A 21,804-nucleotide genomic window follows, 5' to 3' on the forward strand; every position below is an offset into this window, starting at 1 on the left:
TTGTGGACTGGTTGGGCGTACTCCCATGAGCCCTCGAGCACCCGGTGGAAAGTATAGAGTTGGTCCAGAGTTCCACGACCTGGACAAAAACCGCATTGCTGACTTCATGAGATTAAAACAGAATAATTCATCTGCAATATAAACAGACGGCACTTTGATCACTCAATTTCACTTTATTCCAGTAGAAGCGTGTCGGGCAGAGCTTCCTCACTGCTCTTCTTTTACTTTACATTTTACATCCAGTTGTTTTGAGGCTGAGTTTCCTCCGTGTGAGTGTGTTTCCTGTTGGAATATTAATTCATCGCCGTGACGACAGAAGTTCTGCATTCCACAAATTCCTGTTTGTGCAGTTCTGTCAGCGTGAGCATTATTATTAAGCTCATTATTCCAGATCGACCCTCGTGGAGCCAAACAGACTTGGAACAAGTCAAGAAGAAGAATAAAAACATCCTTCAAGTGACCAGGATTTATTTTATTATGTCAAAAAGATCGCTCTTGATTAATTTCTCATCTGCGTTGCAGCTTCGCTCCCGACCTGTGTTGTATTTGGTGCTACAAAAATAAAGTTGAATTGAATTTAACCCGCCCACCAATCACCATCATTTAAGAATGGGCGGGTCATATTCCAAGAGATCTGATAGGTCAGGAGGTGGAGCTCTGACCTCTTATCTAGAACATAGCCTGCTCCAGAGCAGGTTAGACTTTCAGAGGTCAGAGCTCTGAAAGTCTCTTTTCCATAAGAGAAAATCCAACATCGCACCACAAGCCTCCGGAAAGCAACTGCTTCTTTAATTATATTTTTCCATTACTACTGGTCCTTCACAAAGTTAGCATTGCAAACTAGCGCGCCAGACAACTTGCTAATGCTAACATTAGCATGTCAGCTCATTTGCATAGCTTACGTTTGTGAGCTAACATGTGAGCACACTAACATGTTAACGTGTGCTGCGAGAGGCAGGCACACAACATTTCTAGTTTAATTTAAAATTTCCTGTGTAAAGTTATATTTGACCTTCAGTCACCCACATGATCTGGGATTACCTGGAGCTGCAGACTGTGAGGTGCTGGTTCTGGTTTCTTTGTCTTCTTGTCATTGCACACAACCCACATCATATTATTTCAATGACTTCATTTATATAATGGCAAACTTTCTCTGCAGTTTGTGGAAAAAAAAAACTTTATTCGAAGTCTTTATCATTCAACCAATTGTTCCATATGTCTGATGGAGTGAAACAAATCCACAGCAGTGAAAAAGCCAATTCATACTTTCTGCGTCCGTGGGGTGCAGCTTGGTCCGTAAATACCGTGTGATGTAAATATTGTCATCCAGCACGGTGTGCAAGGGTCCACACAGACCCTTCCAGGGTTGACTGCATGCAGCCTAATTTTTGTGACAGTGCGGACTGAAGGCACTGCGCTGCACATGCACCAGAGCAACAAAATACAACAATGAACATGTACTTCCAGGAGTGCTTGTGTGAGTAGTTCAAACCAGTATCCCCATCTATACAATCCCAATTTAAAAGAATATAAAGCGAGCCAGACGGTTTCAATTCCTGGAGTGAAATACCACCAGCTTTAAGGCAGGAGGAGAACGCCTGCCACCAGAAGTGGAAATAGTTTCAGGATCATTCTGTTAGGTTATGGAAGACGCAAGCAATGCGGAAAGTATGGAAGAGCCTTTATAGAGAGCGAGCCTCTCTAGTGGAGGTAGTTGTCATTTTCTTCGCCACTGTTGTGGCATTTCACTGTGGGCTGCAGAGCAGTCGGACACAGCAGAGGACTGGGCTGTAAGAGAAGCTGCAGGAGCTACCTGGCTGCTGCGCTGGTTGTCTCGGGCCACCATCGCTCGTCTCTCTCTGATGGTCATCTCAAAGTCCTGCAGCACGGGGGCCAGCGTTGGGTTGGCTCCACCCGCCCACTTCAGACGCTGCTCGATGCTGCCCTCCAGAGTCCCCAGCTTCTCCTGCAGTCAGCGGTCAAAGGTCATTGCCCAAAGCTTCTGATTCAGTAACATCAACAGTTTCCATGCATTTATGCATCATAATTCACATTTTTCCAACATTACATCAAAGATAGAGTCTTAAGGCCCCTCCACACTTTCCGCCTCCGCGTGTGCGCAGAGGACACGTGACGTCAAAATTGTCATCTGCCCTGTGAGCTTGGCTCCGCTCAACCCCCTGTGGTCCACCGCACAGCCCAAATTTTGTGACATTACGACCTGCGTGCACCGACTGATCATGCTCCAGAGCTACTGGACGCTTGTGTGAGGAGATCCTCCGCCTCCCCGTCTGAACAATAACAATTTAAAAGCAAATAAAGATCCAGAGGCTCAGAACTCCTGAAGTGAAACATAAACTTGAGGAAAGGTGGAGAACGCCGGGCAGCAGAAGTGGAGCTAGTTTCAGGATCGTTGCGTTACGTTATGTTTTTGGAACGCGCATGGATGTGAACTCAGTGTAGTATGGATAAAATCATGTGCGCAGTCTGCAGATGAGCCTTGCGGAGAGCATGGAGGAGCCTTTAGCCAGAGCTGGGTGCAAAAATAGAAAGAGCACTGTTAATGTGAGCAGTGAGGCAGCAGGAGGTCCAAGTATCATCCAGCTGCTGAGTGATTCACAGGAAAAAAAAACTGTTCAAGTCTTTGAGATCTGTTTTTTCCAGATTACAGTGCTCTTTCTCTTTGAGAACTAACAGCCCTTTTCTGTCATTTTGAATGTAATGTCATGACAGTGAGGACGAAAAGTAAAGAGCAACCTGAATGGCCACGATGCCGTTCTCATCCTGACTCAGCTTGTAGAGCTTCTTCTTCATGTTGCTGAGGATCACCGAGCGAGGAGGAACGCTGACACTGAGAGACTGGTTGGCAGAACCCAGGACGTCCTCGTGCTGCCACTGAGACACACACACACACAAAATGTAAAGAGAATCTAAGACGGACCTTTGAAAGGGGTGGGAGGAAAGCGAGCTGACTCAGCAGGTACCTGGAACATGGCCACATGCAGCTGGCTCCTCTGCAGACTGGCTTTGGCGGCCTCCAGGTTGACGTCCAGCCGGCGCAGCAGGTCCACCTTCTTCCAGGCCGTGTCATAGGACGAGGCCAGAACTGTGGCTCGGTTCAGGAGCAGCTGGGAGACCTGGCCCGAGGACAGGCTTTGATCCATGGCCTTCTTACAGAGCTCGTCCAGGGAGACCTGCAGTCAGGAGGACATCTTCAAAACCAGGGTTGTAGAGGCCTGGATTGGGATCGCCTGTTTACCCCTGCCATTAACATGTGTTTCAGGTCATCAGATCCCTGATGTAGATGGTTTAACTTGTCGTATAATACGTTCCAGGGTAACCACTTGAGATCAGACTGTATTTCTACCTCCATGTCACTTCCACTAAAAGGTCAAAGGGCCCAGCACATCTGCAGACAAAGGCCAGAACAGATCAACCCACCCCAGGCCGCTGCTTGTCTTCAAAGAAAACCTGACTGATGAAGTTGATGTATTATGTATAACATATTTTCCTGGAGCGCCACTGACCCAGAGCACATTGTTGACACAAGCTGTTCACACTACAAAGACTTTGTATTCAGAAGTGCTCCAGACCACCTGGGGAATTGGTTTGAGTGAAAGTGCTTTGTTGCCTGTTCACACTTGTCTTTAGGGCTCGCCACTTGTGATCTGATCACCTTAAATGCATGTTAATGCCGGGTGGAACCAGGCCCAGAATGGTTTCTAAAGCCTCGGTCCCACTGTGCAGTCGTTGCCAGAGTAGAGCGGGACGGGGCGAGGTGGGAAGGTAAGCCAAAGCGCACCCAGACCCAACTCTGTTGCCGGTCCCACCACAGAGAGTACGGTTAAAATGTAGGTGGGTTGTAAACGATGCAGGCGTGACGTCATTACGTAACAGTAGTAGCAGCACCAACGTAGAAGTATCGGTCGCAACTCCACAGTCGTCAGAGCTCCAGCTGTGAGCCTTCGTTCTCTGTGACACAGTGAAATCTTTCTCATTGTGAACCTTCCTCTCCTGTTACTGAGAAGAGTGTCTGCACCTGGTCTGAACACCAGGGGCAGTATTGCACCACATTTCAATAAACCAGTTCACTAAACAAACAGTGAGGACAAAGTGGCGGATGTGAACAACGGAGGGTTTACACAAAGAGATTTAAATATTGCTGCTTGTGCAGAGTGACGATCGTCACTACCAATCAGCAGACGGCTGCGTTGTCAGATGTAACTGCACAGATGTGAATGGTAAAGGTTGAGTAAGGTACTTTCAGTACTTTCATCGGTCGTATAAACCCTCCCGTTGTTCGCATGCGCCGCATTGCGCACAGTGGTTGTTTTTTAAAATGTGGTGCAACACTACCCCCTAGTGTTTTGAAAAGGTGCTGATGCTTTTCTCCATAACAGGAGGGGCGGAGCTTCAGCAGGAGTTGGATGCTGCTGTTCAGTTCACTGTTTTCACTGTGTCACAGACAATGGAGGCTCATGGCTTCATGTTGACTATCGTGTAAAAAAGTCATACCTGCCTCGCTACGCGGCCGTTCACGACCCTGCCTACATTTTATCCGTATCCTTTGCGGTGGAAACAAGCAATGCATTTGGTTTGGGGTGCTCTTTGTCGTGCTGTACCGTGAGGTGCAGTCGAAACGAGGCTTTGGTCCTCTCAGAACAAGACACGCTGTCTTGTTCTGAGAGACAGTTCGTACCTTGCACTCAGCACCAAAGTCTTTGGCTTCGACCTGAGCGATGATGTCCAGACCGAGGGCTGACAGGGTGCTGCAGAGCGCCAAGCCCAGGGCCTGGCTGGGCAGGCCCATCAGCATCTGTCGGACGAACTCTGCCGTGAAGGCCTTGATGGGCCGGGTCATCTGCTCTTCACTGACCACGGCGCTGCCGGAGCTGGGCCGGCGGTACAGCGGCTTTCCTAGGGCCACCGGCCCGTTTGTTGGCAGCAGGTCTTCGGCTGGGGGAGAGGTACCTGGGAGAAGTCACCACACCGTTACAGTGTTGAATTACCAAGGAAACTGCATGTTGAGCTACAGGCTCTCCGTTCAGGAGAACTCTTCATGAAGCTTTCACTAAACCATATTGAAATACAGTTGAGATCAAAATTATTAGCCCCCCTAAGAAACTTCACATTTTTTCCAAATAAATCCCAATCGCTGTGAAACAGATCAGTGAATTTTTAACACAGCTTTTTCAAACATCCTTGCTTTATTTTGATGCTTACATTATTCTACTTTGCACACCGAAACAAAATTATTTCACAAAAACTAAACTTATTGATTGTTTCAATGGACACTTGGTTTTGGACTCAAAGGTGTGAGTAAATAAAGATTATTTTCCAATTCATGAAGTCTGAGGTCATCTTCTGCAAGACTGTGCAGGTGTTCACAGCAAGCGCGTCCGTTACTTTATCCTTCTGTCTAGGTAGCTTTAGTTTTGGGCTTTAGCTACTACACCAGCATTGACATATACTCTGGGTTTGTGTCGTGTTAGAAGACAAAGCGATGACCCAGACCCTGTTCTGTAGCTTGAGGTTTTCTTTCAAAATCTTCTGACAAGATTCTCAGTTCCAGAGTTACTGAAGCATCCCTAGAGCATGATGCTCCCACAACCATGTTTTTTTTTTTTTTTTTATTCTTTATTTTCAAAAAGTGGTGAAGTACAACAGGTTGCAATAAGACAAGTCATCACATTATCCACTTTTCTTTTTCCTTTTTTTACAAAAGAGAAAACAAAAAAAACACAGAAACGGAAACAAAAACAAACACAAACACAAAACCAACAACAAACAGAACAAGTAGGGAGAGAAACAGTGTGCACAGTTGATCGTAGAAGGAATAATAAAAAAAAAAGATGCCAATCCTACACCAAAACCAAAGGGAATGAGAAATCTTACTTTCTAAATACAAGTAACCTCACTAAAATCTGGTCGTAAGGACTGGATGGAACTGACCCATTTGGTCCATAATTTAACAAAAGTAGACTTTTTAAGGCGGATTGAAAATGTTACAGATTCCATTGCATAAATCTCATTCACTATGTCTATCCACTCCCACATCGTGGGGGGCTCGGGACGAAGCCACCATCTTGTGACTGCCTTCTTGGCTGCTACTGTAAAGATATTATATAAGTATTTATCTTCATGTCTATGCATATTATCAAGATTTCCCAAAAAAGTTGTATTAAACTGGAGCAGTAGATTATTATCTTTAAATATACTAATTAAAGCTTTATGAAATTCAAGCCAAAAGAGTTTTATCTTTGGGCATTCCCAAAATATATACCAATGTCCTGCGTCCTGAGCCCCACATAACCTCCAGCAGCCGGCGGTGTCCGTGCCCAAATGCACTTTTTGTCTTGGTGTTAGGAAAAAGCGCACTAAACATTTCCAGCTAAACTCTCGTCATTTATGGGAATTGGTACAGTTCCAGCAGGATACACAAATATTACACCATTCTTCATTAGTTATTGAAACATTTCCTTCATTTTCCCACTTTTCTTTGATGTAGTCTGTAGAATGGGACCACTTTGTCAGAAACCCTTTATACAACTTGCCGATAATCCCTTTAACTATACTGTTTTCATAAGCCTTCAGAAAGATTGACAAGATTGGGTCATCTATATCAGTTTTGGAACTAATATTTTGCTGGAAATAATTCCTCAATTGAAGATATCGAAAGAAATCGCAATTGTTCAGCTTATAATCACGCTTTAAACCCTCAAAATCTTTCATCTTTCCATTATGTGTGAGTGAACAAAAAGTCGTCACACCCTTTGAAATCCAGTGTTTAAATGTGCCGTCTAACTGGTCCCACAACCGTGTTTAACTGTGCTCTTTGGGTTATATGCCTCTGCCTTCTTTGTACCAACATGTCTCTTCTATACAAGTGGAGTTTTTCTTGGCCTGCACAGTTCCTGATTTGGTTAAGTCATTCTCTCTTGTTTTGGCAGTTGTTCTAGGGCAGGGGTGTCAAACTCAGGTCCTGGAGGGCCGAGCGCTGCACGTTTTTCATGTCTCCCTGCTTCAACACAGCTGATTGCAGTGAGCAGCACATTATCAGGCGTTTCAATGAACTCGGTGATGAACCATCATAAGATCTGTGTGTGTTAGACTAGTTAGTAAACTAGTGAGAGAGTCTAACAAGCAAGTATTCCATCGTCTTTGAAATCTTCGGTTGTCGACCTCTACCAGATTTGTTCTGTATTGTGCTCTGTACTCTTTGGATTTCTTGATGATACTTCTCACTCCACTTCTTGACACTTGGAAACACTGATAACTTTGTATTTCCTTGTCCTGCTTTGAAAGCATCAACACTTCTTTTTTTTTTTTTAAGTCTAAAGTTTGTTCTTTTGTTTTTGACATGATGCTTTCTCAAGTGACGGCTCAATCCGTTCATGGGGTTTATATACCGTTTTAAACACAGTTTAAAAACCCTCAGATTTAACTTGGTTCGGTGTCCCAGAGGGAGCGGGGGGGACCAACGCCCGATGCTGTATAAGGATGGCGTACGCTTCGGTGTGATTTATCCGGCCCACTTGCGGGTCACCATGGATGGCCAGACGCGCATATTTGACTCTGCTGAAGAGGCAGAGCAGGTCTATCAGGACCACAGCCATAAGTGAACAATGTGGATTCAGGTTAAAATCATCCACAGAGCAGTGTGTGGGTGGTTTTCTGTTTCTTAAATTTCTTTCTCTGCAATAACTGAATGGACATTATCAATAGTTCTGGTCGCTCTGTGGAGCATTTAATTGCTCTTTTTTATAGGGAGCATGGCTAATTTTGTTTATTGGTGTGTAAAAACCGTTAATTATTTCAAGGAAGCGAGCTCCAGCTTGGGTAACCGGAGGTTGGTAATTTTTCCTGCAAGCTCATCCATCTTTTTTCTCACTCTCTCTTCTTAGATGAGTTTAGGACAAGTGTGTAAGTTCATGTTTTCTCTGATGTCAAGTGCAGACATCGGTTGTGGTTCATATATGTGGGGATTTTTTTCTTGTCTTTTCTTTGTTGTAAAACCTCACCTACTCTATTTCAGTGTCGATGGTATTATATCTTTGCTCTAAATAGCACATTTCATTTGAATGATGCTTTATTTCATCCTGTCAAAGACATACAATCATAAGAGAAATGACAGATTGTAATCAGATGGAAGGGCTGGGTTCCATTAGGATTACAAACTGGAATGTGAGAGGACTTGGTGGACCTATTAATAGAGCAAGAGTTTTCTCACACCTTAAACACCTAAAATCAGAAATAGTGTTCCTTCAGGAAACCCACATGCGTATATGTGACCCCAGCAGGCTGGAGAAGCCTTGGGTTGGACAGGAGTTTCATTCAAGCTTTAATAGTCGCTCAAGAGGCACAGAAATTCTAATACATAAAAGACTCCAGTTTTCACCAGAACAAATTTTATTTGACCCAAATGGGCGTTATATTATTGTGGTGGGCAAGCTGCTCCAGACTCCACTCATTTTGACCTCGGTCTACGCTCCCGACCGGGACTGTCCTGGTTTTATTACAGCCCTATTCTCTCTTATTCCTTGTCCCAACACACACCACTTGATTTTTGGGGAGACCTCAATTTAGTAATTGATCCTACCCTTGATAAATCAAAATCGAAAAACATGATTCCATCAAATATGTCTAGAGCACTTACTGCACTTCTGGATCAAATAGGTTGTGTGGATGTGTGGCGTTTCAACCACCCAACAACAAAAGAGTTTTCATTTTATTCACATGTTCATCAGAGTCACTCTCGCATTGATTATTTATTTTTAGATAAAATCCTATTACCTGCAGTGAAATCTTGTGAATATTCAACAATAGTCATTTCAGATCATGCCCCTCTCCTGCCAAGCTTACATCTTATTCCTAAAAGTGAAAATCAGCCAATGTGGCGTCTGAACACAGGGTTGTTATCCTCCCACACATTTTGCAAATTTGTTTCTGAGAAAATTTCTTTCTGTATTCAAACTAATAAATCAGAATCTACTTCGTCTTCTCTTTGATGGGAAACTTTTAAAGCAGTAATACGTGGTGAGAATATTTCCTACTGCGCCAGGCTAAACAAACAGGGACAGCGAAGACAACAAGAACTACTGGAAGCAATTCGGCTAATTGATAACCAGCATTCCTGATCTCCTAATTCAACCTGTAGAACAGAGAGACTGAAGCTCCAAACTGAATTTGACATAATTTCCACCAACAAAGCAGAGCTACTTCTAAGGTACACAAAGAGTACACATTATGAAGACGGTGACAGACAGGGCTGGCCGGCTGCTGGCATTGATAATTAAACAACAAGCACCATCTCGGTTTATTACTCAGATTTGCAAAGACCAAAGTACCATAGTTACAGATCCTTTGGAGATAAATCAGGCTTTTTGCCAGTATTACTCCAACCTTTAAAAGTCCGAAAGCCCCTCAGATAAAAGTCCAATAAACACATTTCTGGATAACTTGGATTTCCCAAAAATTCATAATGCAGCTAAAGAGAAACTTGACTGGCCTATTTGTTTAGACGAAGTAACAATCAGCCTTAAATCAATGCAGAGTGGCAAAGCACCGGCCCAGACGGCTTTCCTGCTGATTTCTGATCAACCTGCCCCCCTCATGTTGGTTATGTTTAATGACTCCCTGGAGTGTGGGATCCTGCCTCCAACTTTAACCCAAGCTTCAATTTCACTTATCCCAAAACCCAATAGAACCTGGTTGAATGTAGCAGCTGGAGACCCAGCAGCCGGCTCAACTCACTCGACTTCAACACATAAAAACAACTTCAAGGGATTAAGTGACGCTTTTGAAAGGCAAAGTGATGTATTTTTGATTATTTTGACTTTTTAATCCTGAAGTTTCATAACTTTTTATGGTTAGGAAAAAAAGTTGATTGAGCAGGAAGAGGAGGAGGAGGAGGAGGAAGAGGATTTGATTTGGTATTGACCAATATAATCAAAATACATGACACACATTTACCAGGTTATTAATAAAACATGTATATGGATAGAAAGTGACTAACACAATATATATGGTGTGGTAGTATGTAGTATGTATTATGTAGTAGTCTGGTAGTAGGGTGTAGCAGCTCCAATCTTAATAATATCAAATTTATTTTAGACCAAGAACAAACTTAAAATATATATTATTATTCCTTCAGGTTGAGTATAAAGAGATACACCTTCCCTGAAAGCTTCATTGAGATATCTTGATTAATAAAGAAACTACAAGTGTTTTTATGTAAAGGGTTACGTTTTTGGTCACAGATCTGAGAACCACTTAGCTTTAAAAAAATTGCACTAATTCATAAACTTCGTTTGCCTTTATATTACTCATTTGTTAAGATATCTGAATGGTTTTGGTGTCATTTTCTTTGTTTTTTCCTACTCCTTCCAGTGGGACCACTCGCATTCTATTTGGTTGACTATTTAATTTTTCTTCACATACCTAGTCAAAGCGGTCAAATCAGACCTCCAAAGTTAGAGCTCTCCCCCGTCCCTCTTGGGAACAATCAACACATTGAAAAAGGAATAGAATTCTGGGAACAACTTTCATTTTAAATGTTTGCCGGTATTTCTCCCTAAATCATTATTCAAAAAACTTGATAGGAACATTTCAACCTTTATTTGGTCAGGTAAGACTCCAAGGGCAAAATACTGTGTCCTACAAAGAGCTAAAAAAGATGGAGGCCTTGCACACTAAAAAGTGTTCTTGATGGATATTCTCATCCTCCACAACATTTTGTAAGCACTGTTTACAAAAGACCACAGAATTTTAAATGAAGTTTGACTCTTGGATGATGCAACACTTATGCCAGTTCCATTAAGATGGCTCCCAGGTAAGCAGATATCTACATTTGTCCACTTGAAATTAAGTACAGCATGAGAGGTTGTCTCGACAATTCTAATAAAACTTGGGGCCCCTTTCTGTCCTTGGTCAATGCTATGCCATCTTTGGAAGACTAATTCTATAATTGACAGTTTCATAGAGCAGGATGTTACTAGGTTATATAGACCATCATGTATAGAATTACACTGTAGTCCTTTTTTTATACTTATGTTTACATATTATTAAGATAATTTATGTATTTTCATTATTTTTCACATCATTTATGTTTATTTATTTGTCTGATATCTTTTTGTTTATTTGTTTCTATTGTCAATTTTGACATTTTTGTTGGCTTTCATAAATTTCTTTATTGTGTGTGTGTGTGTGTGTGTGTGTGTGTGTGTGTGTGTGTGTGTGTGTGTGTGTGTGTGTGTGTGTGTGTGTGTGTGTGTGTGTGTGTGTGTGTGTGAGTGTGTGTGTGAGTGTGTGTGTGAGTGCGCGCGCGCGCGCGCGCGGGGTATAAAATGTTGGAAACCATTAAAAAATACATGGTTGGTACTTGGTTGGTTGACTACAAACTGAAAGCACATGGTTGCACAATGGTGGTTTGTGCTGCTTTCGCTCAATTCAATTCAACTTTATTTATGTAGTACCAAATACAACACAGTCATTTCTAGGTGCTTTTAACAGAGAAAAAATAATAAATAGGTCAGTTTATAAGGGGGCTAATAATTTTGACCCTGGTAGTTTTTGTGAAATAATTCTGTTTCTGAAGGCAACGTAAACTAATGTAAGCATCCAAAATAAAGCCAGGATGTTAGGAAAAGCTGTGTTAAAAAATTCATTGATCTGTTTCACTGCACTTTTTCGTAAGTGTAAGGTACAAAGTGCTGCAGGTGGTGTTGCAGGTGGTGCTGCAGGTGGTGCTGGACATTACCTGACAGACTCTGAGCAAAGGAGGAGCAAAGCCTGAAGAAGTCCCGGATGGTCTGCAGCCTCTTGAGGAAGAAGACCTCCTCCATGAGCTGCCGCTGGCTGGGACTGTCGAAGAAGTGGAGCTGTGTGGCCCGAGCCTCCCTTAACACGTCCACCTTCCTCCAGGGCGGGGGCACCTCCAGAGAGCTGAGCTAAGGACCACCGGGGATGGGGGGTGGGGGGGGTTAATTCAGAGCACAGGGATTCAATCTGCTGGGGGTGACCGTAGCTGCTACCTTCTCTGTCAGCTGTCCGAAGGCCGTCTCCAGCTGAGTGAACATTCCATCGAAGGCCACCAGCAGCATCTGCCCCGCAGACATCTTGGGCGTGTCCTGGCCCAGTCCGTCCACGCTGCGGGGCTGGATCAGCTCCGAGTACTGGACCCGCAGCATCCTGATGAACAACAAGGCCTAGCGTTTAGAACAGGGGTGCCAAAGTTCGGTCCTGGAGGGCCGCTGTCCTGCATGTTTTAGTTCTCTCCCTGTTTCAGCTTACCTGAATCTAATGATGATGTCATCACCAAGGTTGTGAAAAAGCTCAATAACGAGCCCTTCATTGCAACCAGGTGTGCTGTAACTGGGAGAGAACTAAAACATGCAGGACTCCGGCCCTCCAGGACCGAGGTTGGACACCGCTGGTTTAGAAGATGTAGCCTCAGGTTAGCTTAATGTGGTGTGGAGCATCAGCAGCACCTGGTGATGTGCAGGCAGTGGCTTTGGCTGTCCTGATCCAGGCCGGTGGTGGACTGCAGACTGTCAGCCAGACCCTGCAGACCCAGGCCGTCCGAGCTCTGCTCCACCAGCTGCTCCAGCTCGGCCAGCATGGACTCCAGCGTGGGCTCTCCCTTCACCATACAGCGCAGCGCCTCGGGGAAGATGATCTGGCGGAAGTTTGTGTTCAGCTCCTGTAGGGGAACAACATTCCTGTAATCAATCCAGCAGATGAAACTCAACATTGGTTCAGCAAAACCAGTTTGTCACCTGTAAGCAGGTGTAAACGGCGTTGGCCAGGTAAACAGCCTGCGAGGTGGCTGCGGGTGCAGGCAGCTCCAGGTCGTGAGGCAGCAGTGTGCAGCGCTGCAGCAGCGTGGCCAGGGCGCCGACATTTCCCATCATGGTGCACAGCTCCTCCAGGAACCAGGCTCCATCCCGAGAAGTCAGGTCCACCAGCTGCTCTGCAGCACTGGCTGCTGCTCCCTCCATCACCAGGTTCCTCCTGGAACAACACAACACGTTGCCTCTCTGCAGGAACTCCACCTCTTGGTGATGCCTCATCCAGCTTTCTAAAACCACTATGTAAATCCACAAAACACATCTGGCCTTGTGACTTTTATGTTAAAAGTGACTTTAGCATTTGCGCTGAGCTTTTACAATCATTCTGACTTCGGCATCCCGTGTCGAAGCCTTTGTGACCTCTGTATTGTATGAAACCCCGCCCTTTCCTGTTCAGCACAGAGACAGTGAGTGAAGGCGAGCGGAACCTGCAGAGTGTGCAGAGGGCGGAGGTGATGATTGCAGCCAGGCTGTGGGACCCCGGGTCTGCGTTCTCCCTCAGGAACACTGTGATGCAGTGCTCGATCTCCTGCAGCTGCTCCTCGCAGGCTGCCGCCGTCGTCCCTTCGGCCTTCAGACGCTCCGCTTGGTGCATCACTCGCTCGTTGGCCTCGGCCACTTGGTGCTGCAGCGTCAGCTCCACGTTGGACAGGAAGTGACAAGAGGAGGCGGGAGGCTGGGGGGCGAACAGCAGCTCGTATCTAGAAAAACACAGAGGACACTGTTAAAGGTCTGTACTAGGACCAGGGTTCTGGACCAGGTCTAATGTGCAGTTTGGTTGTCTTCAACAGCTGAAAGCAGAGAGAGTTTGATAGAAGATATCATGAGACGGTGGCATTTTCTGGGGTCAAATGTAACTAAAAAACTGACTTTGAACAAGTACAATTTAAGTTTGAAGATATAAAATTGACCATTTCCGTCATCAAATCTTTACAGATCTTCAGAGAGCGATCGACTCCAGCTTCCGGTCTGAGATTTGAATCTTGAGTCGTCAGCCTCTCACACTGCACGAGAAGAATTTAAATAATCATAAATAATAAGCAATGTAAACATACACATTAATGATGTGTTTGGAAGGAACTGCCAGAAACAGGAGGAGAAGAATCTGGACATGGCACAGAGAGAGAGAGAGAGAGAGAGAGAGCGAGAGAGAGAGAGTGAGTGAGAGAGAGCGAGAGCGAGAGAGCGAGAGCGAGAGAGCGAGAGAGAGAGAGAGAAGAGAGAGACAGAGAAACATTCTAGATGACTGACAAGAGGGTTCACTCTGTTCATTCCACCGATCGATCACAGAGTGAAGCCTCTCCGGCTGCTGAGACCAATCGATCACAGAGTGAAGCCTCCCCGGCTGCTGAGACCGATCGATCACAGAGTGAAGCCTCCCCGGCTGCTGAGACCGATCGATCACAGAGTGAAGCCTCTCTGGCTGCTGAGACCGATCGATCACAGAGTGAAGCCTCTCCGGCTGCTGAGACCAATCGATCACAGAGTGAAGCCTCCCCGGCTGCTGAGACCGATCGATCACAGAGTGAAGCCTCTCTGGCTGCTGAGACCGATCGATCACAGAGTGAAGCCTCTCCGGCTGCTGAGACCAATCGATCACAGAGTGAAGCCTCTCCGGCTGCTGAGACCAATCGATCACAGAGTGAAGCCTCCCCGGCTGCTGAGACCGATCGATTACAGAGTGAAGCCTCTCCAGCTGCTGAGACCGATCGATCACAGAGTGAAGCCTCTTGTCATCCAGCCAGTTGTGGTAACATAGTGATATATTGGACGATGAGCTCGCGGCGCTAACCCGGCATCAGAGGGAATATCGGGAATGTAGCCTGATGCTATTCACGGAGACCTGGCTAACGGAGCTAACACCAGACTCAAACGTTACGCTGGATTGTTTTCACCTGACACGGGCAGACAGAACAAAGGAGAGTGGTAAGAGGAAAGGAGGAGGGCTGGCTGTGTTTGTGAACGATAGATGGTGTAATCCCGGCACATCACTGTTAAAGAACAACTCTGCTGTAAGGACATTGAACTGTTAGCGGTTAGCATGAGGCCGTACTACCTGCCGTGGGAATTCTCGCACGTTATCGCGATAACTGCGTACGTCCCCCCTCTGCTAACGCCCACGCAGCGTGTGATGTCCTGCACTCGCTCACAAACAGGCTGCAGACACACCACCCACAGGCTCTCCTCCTCATCACCGGGGATTTTAATCATGCCTCCATCTCCTCCACCCTGCCCACCTTCAAACAATATGTCACCTGCTGCACCAGAGACAATAAAATACTGGACCTTTTCTATGCCAACACCAAGGGGGCATACCCCTCATCTCCTCTCCCTCCCCTTGGCCGATCAGATCACAACCTTGTGCCCCTCCTGCCTGTGTACAAACCTCTGGTACCCAGACAACCAGCTGTGACCCGCACCATTAACATCTGGTCCGATGAGGCAGAAGAGGCTCTCAAAGACTGTTTTGAGACAACTGCATGGGAAGGGTTCTATGAGGACCACGGGGAGGACATCGACGGCCTCACAAACTGCATCACAGACTACATAAACTTCTGTGTGGATTACACGGTTCCCACCAAGACCATACGCTGGTTTGCCAACAGCAAACCGTGGATCACTCCTGAGATAAGGGCCGTCCTCAGGGACAAAAGGACGGCCTGTGAAACAAAAGACAGGGAGGAGATGAGGACTGTGAGAGCTGAGGAGGAAGATCAGGGAGGGGAAAAGCAGCTACAGGAGGAAGATGGAGGAACAGCTGCAGCAGCGGAATGTCAGCGGAGTCTGGAAGGACCTGAAAGCGATCTCGGGTCACAAGGACTCCAACACCGAGCTGGTTCTGGACCAGGAGGGGGTGAATGATCTGAACATTTTCTTCAACAGATTTGAACAGACATCTGCCCCTCCCCCGACCCATTCCATCCCGCTGCAATCACCACCACCAGCTGTCCCCACCCCCATCCCACCCCCCTGCACACAGCTCTCTGCTCCCCTCAGTGTCAGCCACTCCCTCACTCCCACAACTACCCCCCCACAGCCCCCCTGCTCCAGCCTGTCCTTCACAACAGCCCAGGTGAACAGAGAGCTGAGGAGGCTAAAGGTCAGGAACCGGTCCGGATGGCATCAGCTCCAGACTCCTCAGAACCTGTACAGACCAGCTCAGTGGGGTCATGGGGCACATGTTCAACCTGAGCCTTCAACTGGGGAGAGTACCACAGCTCTGGAAGACGACCTGTGTGGTACCGGTGCCGAAGACCTCCCGCCCCAAGGACTTCAACCACTTCAGGCTGGTGGCACTGACATCACACCTGATGAAGACCTTGGAGAGGTTGGTCCTTCTCCATCTGCGCCCCCTGGTGAGCTCATCGATGGACCAGCTGCAGTTGGCCTACCAGCCAGGCATCGGGGTGGAGGACGCCGTCCTCTACCTCATGGAGAGATCTCTCTCTCACCTGGAGAGGGCTGGGAGCACTGTGAGGATCATGTTCTAGGATTCCTCCAGAGCTTTCAACACCATCCAGCCCACGCTTCTGGGGGACAAGCTGCAGCACACTGGAGTCGACCCGCACCTCACATCCTGGCTCCTGGACTACCTGACCAACCGGCCACAGTTTGTGAGGACACGGGACTGTGTGTCTGACCTGGTCATCTGCAGTACGGGGGCTCCACAGGGGACGGTCCTGGCTCCCTTCCTCTTCACCCTCTACACTGCAGACTCCTCCCACAACACATCCACCTGTCACCTGCAGAAGTTCTCTGACGACTCCGCCATCGTCGGCCTCATCACCAACGACGACGAGGAGGAGTACAGAGAACTCAACCTGGACTTTGTGGACTGGTGCCAGCGGAACCACCTCCACATCAATGCGGGTAAAACCAAAGAGCTGGTGGTGGACTTCCACAGGCAGAGACCCACCCCCCCCCCCCACACCGGTGAACATCCAGGGAAAGGACATTGAGATAGTGGACTCTTCTAAGTACCTGGGTGTTCACCTGAACAATAAACTGGACTGGTCCAACACCACCCAAGCTCTCTACAAGAAGGGCCAGAGCAGACTCCATCTGCTGCGGAGACTCAGGTCCTTTGGACTGCAGGGGGTGCTCCTGAGGACCTTTTATGACTCAGTGGTGGCATCAGCCATCTTCTATAGAGTGGTCTGCTGGAGCAGCAGCACTCCGGCTGCAGACAGGAACCAACTGAACCAACTGGTGAGGAAGGCCAGCTCTGTCCTGGGCTGCCCCCTGGACCCTGTGGAGGTGGTGGGAGACAGGAGGATGTTGAAGAAGCTTTCATCCCTGATAGAGACCGTCTCCCACCCCCTACATGGTACCGTCACATCACTGGGCAGCTCCGTCAGTGACAGGCTTCTCCACCCGCGGTGTCTGAAGGAGAGACTCCGCCGGTCCTTCCTCCCTGCTGCAGTCAGACTCTTCAACCAAGCCTGCTCCCAGTAGACCACTGCACACCACCACCGGACAATATCACTCCACTCCAACTGGGCAAGAAGTGGTGCAATAACTATAATAATCTATAAGAACGTATTTACTATGTAAAATACATCCACCCCCATACTCTGTACATGTCCACACTTATAGGCACCGTGTGCATATTTTTTATTATATTGTATTTTTATCTGCTTTTTTAGTTTCTGCTATGTGTACTTCTTTCTTTTTACTATCCTGTTGTACCACTGCACATTTCTCCACATGTGAGATAAATAAAAGATATCTTATCTTATCTTATCGAAGCCGGCAAAATGATCACGTTTATTCAATTCATGGTGTGATGCATTGATTTATTGGTCGTCTTCCCAGACCTATCCTTACTCTCTGTAGATGTGCTGGCAGTGCTCCACCGTCATGTCCCTTAGCAGCTCCTCCAGCCAGCTCTTCCACTGGTGGGCTCGGTGGTGCAGCAGGGTGGTCCGCGGGTACAGCAGGGCCACAGTAGCGTAGCTGTGCAGCTGCTCCAGGCAGCCGCGCAGTGTGGCCCGGCGCTGCTGCAGCAGGGAGCTCACCTCCACCTCCAGGCTCTCGCACTGGCTGATCAGGTGCGCCTGGCCGGCGTTCTGCAGGAAGGCGGTGGCCGGCACGTAGCTCGGAGGACCTGGAAGAACAGGGGCACTTATTACAGTCTGGTGGTGGCAAAACGGTCCAGGAAGGAAGATTCTGATGGAGCCGGGAAGCTATGTTGGTTTTTTTCTTTTCTCAAACATTTATTGTGTGAAATGCTGTATTAAAAGGCAAATTTTCTATACTATACTTTACTTCATTTGACTGGCCCACAGGAAGTTACACTGATCTCTCCGTGACCGTTTGTCCCTGCAAAGTACTGAAACGTCCTAACTGTGGACACCGACCCAGATCGATGGGGCTGCTGATGTCCTGCAGCAGGCTGCCCAGCTGCGTGGCCTCCAGGCTGGAGAAAGCCGCCTGGTACTGGGAGATCAACTGGTCCAGGTCGGCCAGCTTGCTCTGGATGGCGTCCTGCACGGTGCGCTGCCTGGACTGCAGCTGGGTGTGTTCAGAGTACCTGCAGGAGAGAGAAACTCAGTCACCTCGCAGGCTCAGTAGCGTGCAGCCGTCCATCAGATTTTAAAATGAAGACGGCACCGCTCACAAACTTCTTTTAACGGAATCTGCAAAACTGCAGCTGAAGAAACTTTATGAAGTTTCACAGCTTCAACAGGGAAGAGTCTTTTAGCAGTCAAAGCTATGCTAGTCATTTAATTATCTGACATTTGAAGGCCGTTTACAGGAATTTGAGCTGTTCCATTCAATTTACCTTCCATTGTCAGTTTGAGTCATTTTTAATACTTCAGTGATTTTTATGTGTTTAAGCAGTTTCAGTGAGTGTACCTTTATCAGCCAGTGTTGGCTCTTTCAACTCTTTGAATGAATTTATCAATTTGCACAATTTTTCCCCTGGTTAATGGGTTGACAAAATAATTTGAGTTGTTTCAGGTCTTCACATATTCAGTAGTTTTGAGCCGTTTTAGCCAATTTGAGCCTTTTAGACATGTTTGCTGTTTGCAAATATTTTTGGCCTTTTGAACAGTTTTTCTACTTCTTGTGATCTTGACGATATGCTTTTCATCATAACCTTTCAGTAGTTTCTGAGCAGATGTCAAACCTCCAGTTGAATGAATAGAACTCTCCATTTTCTTCTTTGAATTTAATCCCGGGTATCTAACGAAGAGGAGACTGAAACTCAACATTCATTACCTGCAGTGAAAGGCAGCGGGCAGGACGCAGATTTTAGATGAACTTTGTTAGCTTGAACTGGATTGTCTATGAATCAGTTTAATTTTGTAATTTGAGGAGAGAGACAGCGACAGCCTTCAGGTTTCTAACCTTTGAAATCATTGTGAAATATTCCAATTTGAACAAATGATGTGGTTCAGTGTGAAACTATTAGAGGAATGAAATGAAACCTACCACAGTCACCAGGGTCAGACTGATGTTAGCCAACATAGAAACTTGGTCAGTTTTTGGTGTTTTATTGTTGAATGGGTGTTGAAGAGAACAGTGGTGGGTGGGTGGGTGGGTGAGTGAGTGAGTGAGTGAGTGAGTGAGTGAGTGAGTGAGTGAGTGAGTGAGTGAGTGAGTGAGTGAGTGAGTGAGTGAGTGAATGAATGAATGAATGAATGAGATGCTGGTGTGTTGGAGGCTGCCCGGTGCAGACCTTTGCTCTAGGGTGAGGATCAGGTGGTCCGGGTGGTTGTCGGCTCCCTCCAGGAAGGCTATCTCCTCGCGCAGCTTGTCCTGGAGCTTCTCCCCCTGACAGAGCAGCTCCTGCAGCACCATGTACTCCTCCACAGCCTCCTCCACCTGCGGGAGCACCGCCAGCATCTCGTCGCGGTTCTTGAACCAGTTGACCTGCACACAGTGCACACGGACGGAACGTGAGTGAACACACAGCGTGCAGGTGGGTCCTCCAGGAGACCATCGGACTGCTGCTGTCACCTTGATCTCTGCCACCCTGGAGGAGAAGAGTGAGCGCGTGATGTCCCTCTCCATCTCCCTCTTGCTCTTCTTGCTGTCCGCCTGCTGGCCCCCTCCCCCGTATACTGCACCCGCGAAGCCCACCTCCCCCCCAGCGGTCCAGTCCACCAGGGGGTCGTAGACAAAGGCCTCCAGCAGGGTCAGCAGGGTCTCTCTGCCCCGACGCATGATCTGGATCACCTGGAGACACACATTGGACCTCAACATCACTTCACACACATTTCATATTCTTTCATCAGGAGGACAAAAATCCAGCGTGAACTCCAGAAGCCAGTCAGCTTTTCACAAACTCTTCTCAGAGTGGAATTCATCCTGATGCCACATAGAGAGCAGTAAAGCAGCATCTAATATTCACATTGATTGATCATTTTCCCTCCAAATGCTCCAGCTTATAAATTCAAAGAGATTTTTTCCGACATGTCTGCATGGTGTGGACAGTCTGAACCTTTTAACCTCGCCCACAAGGAGACATTTACAAACAGGTTTCTGTAAACACCACACATTTAGAAAGCACTAACAATGCTGTAGCACTGAATTACAAAAATAATATTTTAGAAGAGAATGTGAAGTTAGTGAAGAACAGTTGACTACTGACAGTGGTCATACTGTTATGGCTGACCTGTTCACAGGACAGCCTGAAGATGCCCTCTACCCCAGTGACTCCCAGAGCAGTCTCGATATTGTGGGTCATCCTGAACGGGACTTTTTCTGGCACCCGCAGACTTTTTCCTACAAACACACAAAATGTTGGCACACATTTTAAGGTAATGAGACACAAAACACAGAAGAAAGATACAAAAACAGTTGACTGGCATCTTTTTGGGTCTTTTTAGAAGAACAGAATTCATGAAAAAGTGGTCATAAGAACAAGGTGAAAAAAGTGGACAAGAGAAAGAATGTGGCATAACAAATCTCGTATTTCTAATAACAATACAATATACAATAATGTGAATATTAAAGTATAAAATCAAAATTATATTTAAATATAAAGATAATCTATGAGAAAATATACAAAGACCTTTCTCGAAGCACACGTTGTAGTCGATGTGGACCACCTCCCCGGTGGTCATGTCGATCAGCACATTGTCCAGGTGGCGGTCCCCCAGGCCGATGATGTAGCCCACCATGGACATGACAGCCGTGGACCGGGCGTACGACTGAGGGAGACCAGGGGAAACCGTTTTTTAAATATTATTGTCAGTCTGGGATCTTTCTCTGCAGCACTGCATGCTGGTTAGTAAGAAAGAAACCGAGGACTGTCGTGAGGAAGGTGTAATTGAAGCAGGAGGAAGCGGTTTGAATTGGGTTTGCTCTCCAGTGGACGGAGCAGTCACGCACTGTGATTACCTGAGTGACCCTCCACCATTCGCTGGGGGTGGTGCAGGAGCACCACAGCTCCTTGGCCAGCAAGTTGGAGGGTGTGGCCTCCATCAGCTCTTTCAGCACCTCCTTCATAACGTTCAGGGGCCAGTCCCGCCGGGTCACGTCTAGATTCAGCCCCACAGCCTTCAGAGCTGGCCCGATGCGGCTGTAGTAGAGCTCGCTGGGGCGGGGCACCGGAGGGACGGGCTGCTGCGGGAACGAGTCCTGAGCCTGGGCGGAGAAGGAAGAATCCGTTTGGTTCGGATCGGGACAATCAGACCGCTGACGGGCAGGGAAACTCACCTTCTGCGCCTGTTGCACCGCCTCCCTCTGCTGCCAGCGCTTGTACAGGCCAAAGAGGGGCGTGGCTCCGTCCACCCACTGGATTAGCCCAGACCGAGTGCCCAGCGGCGTGACGGAGTAGTGCCGGGCGTGGAAGTGTGGCTGCTCCTGCTGGTTGATCTTGGAGAACATGGTGTTGACGATGGACAAAAACTGCATGATGCGCTCGTCCAAATGCAAATCCTCCAGACCTGAGAGGAGACGTGAAACCTCATAAACACATTTTTGACAACGTGCAGTGCCGCAC

At 47.0% G+C, this 21,804-nt stretch overlaps 1 protein-coding gene across 3 annotated transcripts in view; it reads right to left on the reverse strand.

Annotated features, from left to right (window-relative positions):
* The window catches only part of smg1 (SMG1 nonsense mediated mRNA decay associated PI3K related kinase), a 97,819-nt gene that overhangs the window by 12,523 nt on the left and 63,492 nt on the right, over window positions 1-21,804 (reverse strand). For all 3 annotated transcript variants that reach the window (XM_080487530.1, XM_080487529.1, XM_080487528.1), the window contains exons 41-57: window positions 21,519-21,748; window positions 21,201-21,446; window positions 20,872-21,010; window positions 20,473-20,582; window positions 19,815-20,033; window positions 19,534-19,727; window positions 18,209-18,381; window positions 17,676-17,955; window positions 13,277-13,549; window positions 12,777-13,011; window positions 12,489-12,700; window positions 12,033-12,189; window positions 11,759-11,948; window positions 4,700-4,971; window positions 2,985-3,194; window positions 2,758-2,895; window positions 1,814-1,966 (exon numbers count right to left, since the gene is read on the reverse strand). In XM_080487530.1, the coding sequence (XP_080343656.1) occupies window positions 1,814-1,966; window positions 2,758-2,895; window positions 2,985-3,194; window positions 4,700-4,971; window positions 11,759-11,948; window positions 12,033-12,189; window positions 12,489-12,700; window positions 12,777-13,011; window positions 13,277-13,549; window positions 17,676-17,955; window positions 18,209-18,381; window positions 19,534-19,727; window positions 19,815-20,033; window positions 20,473-20,582; window positions 20,872-21,010; window positions 21,201-21,446; window positions 21,519-21,748 (3,431 nt within the window). The remainder of the gene's footprint in view (window positions 1-1,813; window positions 1,967-2,757; window positions 2,896-2,984; window positions 3,195-4,699; window positions 4,972-11,758; window positions 11,949-12,032; window positions 12,190-12,488; window positions 12,701-12,776; window positions 13,012-13,276; window positions 13,550-17,675; window positions 17,956-18,208; window positions 18,382-19,533; window positions 19,728-19,814; window positions 20,034-20,472; window positions 20,583-20,871; window positions 21,011-21,200; window positions 21,447-21,518; window positions 21,749-21,804) is intronic.

Source organism: Lipophrys pholis, assembly GCF_963383615.2.
Source record: "Lipophrys pholis genome assembly, chromosome: 19".
In the NCBI taxonomy this organism is placed as follows: domain Eukaryota; kingdom Metazoa; phylum Chordata; class Actinopteri; order Blenniiformes; family Blenniidae; genus Lipophrys; species Lipophrys pholis.